The 10,017-nt window shown below is 43.0% G+C and overlaps 1 protein-coding gene across 1 annotated transcript in view; it reads right to left on the bottom strand.

Annotated features, from left to right (window-relative positions):
* fbxo38 (F-box protein 38) overlaps nt 1-10,017 on the bottom strand; it is a 79,185-nt gene that overhangs the window by 65,605 nt on the left and 3,563 nt on the right. Inside the window, exon 3 of the mRNA XM_014027631.1 lies at nt 6,486-6,619. Coding sequence (XP_013883085.1) covers nt 6,486-6,619 — 134 coding nt within the window. The remainder of the gene's footprint in view (nt 1-6,485; nt 6,620-10,017) is intronic.

Below are 10,017 nucleotides of genomic sequence, written 5' to 3'. Positions count from 1 at the left end.
TCTCAGGCCTGTGCGAGACCTGCTTTGAGGCAGTAACTCCTGTTCCCTCACTCGAGGTGACCCCTACACCGGTGTCTCCCTGTGGAGGTCAACCTGTATTCATGAGGCCTGTTATCAGTTCTTCCTTTCTACAGCTGCTTGGAGCAGCCTGCGAGAAGACGACCACAAATCATGGGAACAGGAAGTCTCAGCCAAATAAGGATGGCAGGCAGTGATGAGCCAGTCACCTGACCAGGAAGAGGGAGGAGGCTCAAGAAAAAAACATGTATCAACATGTCGTAGTTTGCTTGTAAAATGATTCTTTGTCTATTTTATTTTTTATGTAGAAGAGGAGGTGTTTGTAACATTATATCCTATACATAATAATGAAATGAAGCAATATGTAATTAGTTCCTTGGCTAGATACAGGGAAAGAGGAGTCTGCATGTTTATGAATAAACATCACAGAAGTATAAAAAAACCAATGCACAACAGAAAACAAGTTTTTTTTTTGGATCTTTGCTATAGGACGCAGGCTGCAGTTTACCACTGCTCGACTCTCCTGTTGTCCTTGGGTCATTTTGGCCTGAGGACGACAGGAGGGTTTAGATCAGCTGCATTTATCTTTGTTACATTACTTTGTCTGTTTAATTTTTTGATTACCCCCAGTGCCTTTCCATCAAGGAGCTTTTTAACCACCTCTGTGACCTCAGCACCAGAGATGGGAGAGTCCAACCCAGGGTCCTCAGAAGATGTGTCGGTAGGATTGAGGAGGCCTTTGAATTCTGCCCACCGACCCACAACATCCCGAGTTGAGGTCAGCAGTGCACCATCCCTACCAGTATTGGTGGCGAACCGCTTTCCTCCCCGAGACGCTGGATGGTGGACCAGAATCGCCTCAAAGCCATACAGAAGTCTTTTTCCACGGCCTCTCTGAACTCCTCCCACGCCCGAGTTTTTGCCTCAGCAAACACCCGAGCCGCGATCTGTTTGGACTGCCGATACCTATCAGCTGCTTCCGGAGTCCCACAGGCCATAAAGACCTGATAGGACTCCTTCTTCAGCCTGATAGCATCCCTCACCACCGGAGTCCACCAGCAGGTTCGAGGGTTGCCGCCTCGACAATGGAGGCACGGAACATGACCCACTCGGACTCAATGTCCCCCACCACCCCCCAGAACGTGTTGGAAGTTCCCCCAGAGGTGTGAGCTGAAGCTCTGTCTGACAGTAGACTCTGACAGATGTTCCCAGCAGACCCTCACTACACGTTTGGGACTGCCAGGTCTGACCGGCATCCTCCCCCACCAATGGAACCAACTCACCACCAGGTAATGGTCAGTTGACAGCTCCGCCCCCTCTTCACCCGAGTGTCCAAAACATGTGGCCGCAGATCAGATGAAATGACAACAAAGTCGATCATCAAGCTGCGGCTTATGGTGTCCTGGTGCCAAGAGCACATGTGGACACTTATGTTTGAACATGGTGTTCGTTATGGACAATCCATGACGAGCACAGAATTCCAACAAAAAAACACCACTCGGGTTCAGATCAGGGGGCCGTTCCTCCCAAACCACGCCTCTCCAGGTCTCACTGTCATTACCCACGTGAGCGCTGAAGTCCCCCAGCAGAACGAGGGAGTCCCCGTTAGGAGCTCTCTCCAGCACCCCCTCCAAGGACTCCAGAAAGGGTGGGTAATCTGAACTGCTGTTAGGCTCATAGGCACAAACAACAGTCAGGACCCGTCCCCCCACATGTGAGCGGAGGGAGGCTACCCTCTCATTCACCGGGGTGAACCTCAACGTACAGGTAACGAGATGGGGGGGCAATAAGTATGCCCACTCCTGCTCGGCACCTCTCAGCATGGACAACCCCAGAGTGGAAAAGTGTCCAACCCCTCTCGAGGAAACTGGTTCCCCTACGGCCCCTCCCACAGGTGGTGAGCCCATGGGAAGGAGGAGCCACGTCTCCTCTTCAGGCTGTGCCTGACAGGGCTCCATGGGTGAAAGCCTGGCCACCAGACGCTCACCAACATGCCCCACCTCCAGGCCTGGCTCCAGAGTGGGGCCCTGCTGACCCGCGTCCGGGCGAGAGAAAACTGAATCCATCCATTGTATTCATCATAGAGGTCTTTGGGCTGCACTTTGGACCTGTTTGCCTTGGGTGACCCTACTGGGGGCATGAAGCCCCTGACAACATAGCTCCTAGGATCATTGTCCACAACTGGTAGAGACTTAATTGCTCTTTTAATGAATATTGGCAAAGCAGTGCAAAGCATTCAGTAACTGAAGAAGATTAGGTAACATTTAAGTCACATCAACGATGAGAAAAATCTGTGCCTAATCAAGCTGCATTAATTTAGCCAGAATATTTGGATGAAGATTGAGAATGTAGGATCTTTCAAACTTATGAGCTGAAATGTCCTTGGTCTTGTGGTTCCAGATTTAGTTCACAAGAAGGTCTTCATGATGTCCACTTGTCCGATTACTTGATGACATTTTGTGATCCTTGAGAAAGATTTTGAATTTGATGCTCAAATCTTCAGCTTGCACGTCTTCCAGAAATCTTCAGTTTTTAACATGAACGCATGAATAAAAAAGCTTTTCCTTTACTTTTTGTCTTTTAAACCTTAGTTCGTCTTTTATGGGACACAGTTAATTTCACTTTGTTTCAACATTACAGCAATGTAAAAAAAAACTAATTTTGAGATGATTATAGCAAGGCCATGGATTGATCTTACCATATCTTGACAGCCGACTTACACAATTATCACTGGATTTATTGCACAATCTTGCATTTCCTGTACATGCTTCAGAGAGCTCCTCACACTGGGCCAACACTGGCACCAGAGTATATAAATTTAGAGTAGGAAACACAGCGTGCGAACGAAGCAGGAGGAAATGTGATTTTATCAGTAATAAGTAAAAAGCCCCAGAAACCCAAGGAAATCAGTTTTCACCAACATAAACCTAAAGAGGACAAGGGGACATGCACAGGACGACATGTCGGAATTTGGACTATTTATAGCTGTCCTTTATAACCAGGGTTGCACATAAAATGTTTGGTCTGGTTCTGAGGGGAGAACCTAGGGTTGTTGCTTGGTGCTCACTCATATTTTCCTTCACTCATTTAACACATTTATCTAGAGGGGCGTCAGGGCATCTAACGTCCCCCTGTTCTGTTTTATGACTCCTATCTACTGCAACGTCTCAGGACATCATGCCAAATCAGTCCAACAAGTTTTTTATTTTATTCTTTTACTCTGCATAAATTTCGTAAACTACCTAAGTGTTCGAGGGCCTGGGTGTATGTCATATAAACATCACAAACTGAACATTTCATGGTTAAATGTCTTGTAGACTAACATGTCCCTCAGATGGACAGCTCCTGTTTGGTCTTCTGGATCTTTGGCCTTAGTTAAACCAGCTTTCCACACTCTTCAGTCCAAGCAGAAAATATCTGTCTTTTACACAGAGCAAAATAACTTAAAACATACAAATGTTTTATTTGTTAGACTGATTTATTTTTTAAAAGACTATTTTATTCAAAAATATTTTATTTTTTAGATGGTTTCAGCTCATGTAATTATTTATTCTTCGTATTTGATTGTTTAATAAATTACATTTATYCCAGAAAASCTGTGTCACAGTATGGTCCTAAATATAAACAAGTTTAGCATATCAAGAACCTTGTTTTTTTTTATCTAAAATTGTGAATGAAATTTGTGGATCTTTATGATAAATTAAAATAAGATTTAAAACTCTTTCACCTAGAGAACATGGCAAGTTGTTTTTTTAATATATATATATTTTTTTGACTAGGGTGTTAAACAGAGAATCATCTTTGCTTTAATATGGGGCAAACAAATGTTCTGTTAGTTAATGTGGTTTAATTAGAAGAACTCAGTGAATCTCACAGACAGCCTGCACGCACAGCGACATGCTCATACAGCAGTCTCTCAGGAGGAGAGTTTAGTCATGCACGCAAAGTTGGACAGATCTGTTTGATAACAATATTCTGAACATATATTTAATACAAAGTTAGGTTTTACAGACCAAAGTCTCTGGTAAGTCAGGAGCAAAGTGCAGGAGGAGAGGAGAATCCAGGACTGATCGCGTCGCTGCAGCAGCTCGAGTCGAGCCGGTCCGCTGCTTCAACCAAAACTGCTCTCACTGAAAGTCCCGCCCTGCTCTGCTCTGATTGGATAAAACAGCTCTGGACTTCGTCTGATTTGTTGAAGGCAGTGTCCGTTTAATCCTTATATCAGGGTCCAGCTGTGGCGCACCGAACTATCCATTCACACCAGTGCGGCTGGATTCTTTTTTTTTTTAAGAAGTCAGGTCACCTTTGCGATCAAACTTGTCTCACTCTAGAGCCCTGCTAGCTGTTGTTTTGACAAACAATCAGGTACAAGCTTAGGTACGCAAGGGAGCTTTATGACATCCCATCTGGTGCACGTTCTCCTTTTTTGACAGCGCAAGCGCACCTGCGCACTGCTTATTTGCAACTCTGTTTATAAGCATCTTAACAAGAATGTAAAATCTTCAGGATTTGTAAAGTCAGACTGTATCTTGATTGGTAGGGACAGGCAATAATTGTTAAAAATTTCAAACAAAAATTTAAAAAAACAGAAATCAGTGGAACTCAATGCTGCAAGGATTGAAAACACCCCAACTTCTGTCAAACAGTATAAAGTCCTGTATGTTTTATTCTCAACAATTCCCTGCATTTGTCTGGCTTGAATAAAACATGTTTGATCCAAAACCAATGTATCTTGTAAACAGTTGTGAAATATCAGTACTTTCTTTTCACACATAAACAATGGGTTTGAGGGAAAAAAAACAACTGTTGTGAATTCTACAATTTGAGTGCCAGTACCTACTGATGGTTATTGATTTAGGGGAGATAGGGCTGTATTTATATTTGTAAAGCTGAATGTTAAATATTCACTTTTTTCTTTTATTTTAAAGCCAAATGCTGGGGTTGTCACTACTTCAGAAACCATTTTCATTTTCAATTTATTTTCAATGTTACTTGTTATCATCCTCCCCTTGGGCTGCCACCTTATCGTGGTGGAGRGGTTTGAGTGTCCCAATGATCCTAGGAGCTATTCCGAAGGTGTGGCAGCTTCTACTCAGCCGTGGCGGTGCACCACGATCAATTACATGTAGGGGAAACCCTGGAGTCCTATCGGGTCTTTTTGGCCTGTGGGACTCCGGAAGCAGCCGATAGTCAAGACCTCCTACCGACACGTCTTTCCATGAAGAAGCAGAGCCTGAGGACCCTGGGTCGAACTATCCAATCTCTGGTGCCGAGGTCACTGAGGTGGTTAAAAAGCTCCTCAGTGCCAAGGCACCGGTGGTGGGTGAGATTCACCCAGAGTTCTTTAAGGCTCTGGATGTTGTGGGGTTGTGTTGGTTGACACGACTCTACAATATTCAAATTCAAAATCAGTTCAAAAATACTTTATTGATCCTAGAGGGAAATTAGGTTATATATATTGCGTGGACATCGAGGGCAGTTCCCCTGGATTGGCAGACCGCGATGGTGGTCCCTCTATTTAAAAAGGGGAACCGCAGAGTGTGTTCCAACTATAGGGGGATAACACTTCTGAGCCTCGCTGGTAAGGTCTATTCAGGGGTTCTGTAGAGCAGGGTCCATCGGATAGTCGAATCTTGAATTCAGGAAGAGCAGTGTGGTTTTCGTCCTGGTCGTGGAACAGCAGACCAGCTCTGCACCCTCAGCAAGGTCCTGGAGGGTTCATGAGAGTTTGCTCAACCAGTCTACATGTGTTTTGTGAACTTGGAGAAGGCGTTCAACCGTGTCCCTCTGGGACTCCTGTGGGGGGTACTCCAGGAGTATGGGGTACCAGGCCCGTTGATACGGACTGTTATGTCCCTGTACGACCGGTGCCAGAGCTTGGTCAGCATTGCCGGAAATAAGTCAGACTCGTTTCCGGTGATGCTATTACTATATATACAGTATGTATTAGCTCAGCGCTGCACATTCTCCTCTTGTCACGGAGGTCCTCCATCCACATGACAGAGGAGAAGGTAGAAATGACTCAGCCTGCAACTGAAAATRTGGATGGAGGACCTCAGTTTAGCTTGTTAGTTTTTGCACTAGTGCCGAGCTAATACATAGCAATATAACGTTCGTGCTAAAGCTAACAGGCTAAGCTGAGGTTCTTCTTCCATGAAGCAGCTCTGTTGTCCTCCATCCATATTTTCAGTTSCAGGCTGAGTCATTTCTACCTTCTCCTCTCTGTCAACGCTCTCTGGATTCATTTAGTGATGTCAGATATTGTCCAAGATTAACCTTCAGGGTGGATATAGCTCGCTAGCAGCCTCGCACCGAGGACCTAGTTGATGTCATCATTTACCCAGAATGCTTTGTGTGTAAATAAAATGGTTCTGTCCATGTTAAAATATATTTTTAAAAATTTACTAAACTTAACAGCCTACAGAATTTTTGCATATTACATTTTAGTTTTGACTTAGTAGTCTTACCTGGCGGCATGTACTCCCACCAGTGACCAGCACACAGATCCACCACTTTGATCACTCGTAGGTACAGACTCACAGCTTCTCGAAGCTTTCTAGACAGACACTCCATACACATGATATCCTTCATGGGAAGGTACCTGCAAAACAAAGAATGAAAATGACTGGGTATCACGCTTAACTCAATTAAAATTCAAAAATACTTTATTAATCCCAAAGGGAAATTAAATGAGGGATTAAATTTAATTAAGGCACCTTTGTACAAAAATTTTAACTCATGGGTTGTTTACTTTTTCCTGTTCTTCCCTGGTGAATTGTTAAGAAATAATAGTTCTCTGCTGTAATTTTAAGAACTTTCCTTTTTGCCAGTCTTTGCTTTTTGATAAATCTGGAAACTTCTATTAGAGTGTAAGGTAGAAGAGATGATAACTTGGTTGGTGATGGCTGATGTTCGTGGTAAGACGTATTGTGTCACTTCCTGTTTTGCTGCTGGTAGCGGTTAGAGGTTCTCAAGCAGTCCCCGTGCAGCCGGCACCCGAGGCCGGCTGGGTGACGGTTCGGAGTAGGCATAGTTCTAGGGCCAAGGCCAAGCCCCCAGTTCACCACCACAGTTCACGTTTCAAATCAATTTTCCTCCCTCGGTGACTCACCCGCTGAGAAACAGACACTGGTAATCGGCAGCTCCATAGTCCAAAACGTGGCACTAGGGACTCCAACGACCATGGTCAAGTGCATTATCGGGGCCAAAGTGGGTGACATTGAATCCTACCTGAAGCTGCTGACTAAGGCTAATCTAAGTACCGTAAGATTGTTATTCACGTCAGCAGTAATGACACCCAGTTACGCCAATCGAAGGTCAATAAAATTAATGTTGCTTCGGTGCGTAACTTTGCCAAAACTATGCATCGATCTCACTTTAGCTGGAGCCGTTCGACTTTCTATGAAACTGGGATGACTTTGTTGACCACAGAAATTATTGACAATCCAGGGTCCAGACCAGGAAGCAGAGTTATAGTCTTACACACCTCTCTGCTGCTTCTCCTCTGCTACCCACCCAAAACCCATTAAAAATGTGTCAGCCCACCCATGGACCAAACTAAATAAATATAAAAACTTTAGAAAAATAAATCATAAAAATCTTATAAAAATAAACACAGTTACTTTAACAGAATAAAACAATTAAACTAGTAGGTGTGGTTTCTTAAACATCAGATCTCTTTCTTCTAAGTCTCTGTTAGTTAATGGTCTGATAACTGATCATCATATTGATTTATTCTGTCTTACTGAAACCTGGTTACAACAGGAGGACTTTGTTAGTATAAATGAATCCACTCCTGTTAATTATTTAAATTGTCATGTTCCTAAAACAACAGGTCATGGTGGAGGAGTAGCTGCAGTTTATGTCAGAATTATTAATTAATGGTAAATCAAATATTAGTTATAATTAATTTGAGTCTTTGTCCCTCAGTCTTTCTTATCCAAAATGGAAACCAGACAAACCTCTGTTACTTGTTATTATTTATCGTCCTCCAGGCCCTTATTCTCAGTTTTTATCAGAGTTCTCAGATTTTCTGACTGATTTATTATTAATTACTGATAAAATTATAATATTGGGAGATTTTAATATTCATGTTGATAGTGAAAGTGATAGCTTAAACATAGCTTTTAGTAATCTAACTGAGTCAATTGGTTTTACTCAAAATGTCCACAGAYCTACTCACTCCCTTCATCACACTCTTGATCTGGTTCTGATGTTTGGTGTGGAGAGTAAGAACTTAATACATCCTCACAATCCTGTTCTCTCTGACCATTTTTTAATAACTTTTGAGTTTACATTAACCAACTTCATAACCACTGAGAGTAAATTTCATTATAGTAGATGTTTATCAGAGAATGCTGTAGCTAAATTTAAAGAATCTCTTCCATCTTTATTTTCCTCGCGCATTCCTACCTGTTACTGTGAAGGGATTCAATTTATACCATGATATGAATCTGAGGTCATACCGCCCAGCCCTAATGTGAATATTTGACTGCGTGATCACATCCTAATGTTAAGGACTCCTCCTGATAATTAATAATAATATTAATACTTTACTGCAATAAATTATTAGAATTAATAAGTGCTGGGCACATTAAAGCGTTATCGCGTTAACGCAGCCGACGCATAGCGGCAGTGTTTTTTAACACACGTTAATGTGGTTTCTTTTCTCCGTCTGATCTCTGTTTTCTAGTCTGCCTATGAAAACACACAGACACACACAAACCCAGTGGTTGCTGCAGGGAGGCGGGATCTTGATCGCTATTGGCTTTAGGTAGCCTTCATCGTATGTCTCATCAATAAACAAACTTTATTGGCACAAATATCAGGTAAAACTATGCAGCAGCACCGACACAACCATAAAAGACTCAGATTATTTTGAAACTGAGACCTTTAAAAGACGTACATGATCAGATTTTGTTTGTAATAAACTAAGGGACTAGAGTCCTGCGACTCAGCAGCAGCTTGAGTGACAGCAGCACGTCTGAGCAGCCATGATTTTCTCCACACCTCTTTTACTCCTGCACTGATTAATGCTTTCTGAAAGTGTGTTTGACATGTGAACTGCCACAGGGAGTATCAAAACAAAACAGGCTGTTGGCCTGGTTATCAGTACTGTCTTCAGAAAGAGACTCAGGTTTACGTTTGTAGTTCTTGCTGTTTTAAACCTGTGTTTTCTTTTCTTTTCTTCCCATAAAATCTAGACCTGAACTAATGCTTTTGTTTGTCTCTTTCCTCTCCTCTCTAACCCCAGCTGGCCGAGGCAAATGGCTGTTCATCTTCAACATTAGGCCTGTCACGATAGTCAATAAATCAATTAATTGCACGATAAATTTTTTTTTTGAGGTCGGCAAAAAAAAATGAGGACGATAAGTTTCATTTTCCTGCTTGTTTGTTTACTTCGTCTCTCTCCCTCTCTGTGCTCCGCTACACAGGAGCTCAGCTGACTCCTCCCCTCCTGTTTTCTTAGTGTGGGAGGAGTCAACTCTCGCTTTAGCGTGAGAGCTCGTAGCAATAACAAACTAAAGAAACGTTTCAAAGCAGAACGCGGCTGCTGCAGTGTCGGAGCAATTGCAGAGCCTGAAATTTGCTGTGGGGAGACACAGAGAGAGAGAGAGAGAGAGAGGAGAAGGGGTGGGGGCTGAAACTCCCCCAGACCCGCGACAAACTCGTCAAGACTACCTGTAGCTCCCAAAAATAACAGGAAACTTAAACGCACCGTCTGTGTTTTAACAAAAAAACCCAAAAAACAGTAGCTGTCCCAACAACTCATGAGGAAAACTCTGAACTGTCTGATTTCCTCCCCGCAGCGCTCTGACTGTCCCCTCCTCACACACACACAGACACGTTTGTTCTTCTATCCTCATGGGGACTTTGCATTGACTTTCATTCATTTACCAGTATTTTCTATTACCATTTGAACCTAAACCTAGCCTAAACTTTACATAGGATGTGAACTGGGTGGGCTTATGTCCCCATAAGAAACAGTGGGTCCTCACC

This window comes from Austrofundulus limnaeus, unplaced genomic scaffold, assembly GCF_001266775.1.
Source record: "Austrofundulus limnaeus strain Quisiro unplaced genomic scaffold, Austrofundulus_limnaeus-1.0 Scaffold666, whole genome shotgun sequence".
In the NCBI taxonomy this organism is placed as follows: Eukaryota; Metazoa; Chordata; class Actinopteri; order Cyprinodontiformes; family Rivulidae; genus Austrofundulus; species Austrofundulus limnaeus.
This window is presented reverse-complemented; position numbering and strand designations above follow the sequence as displayed.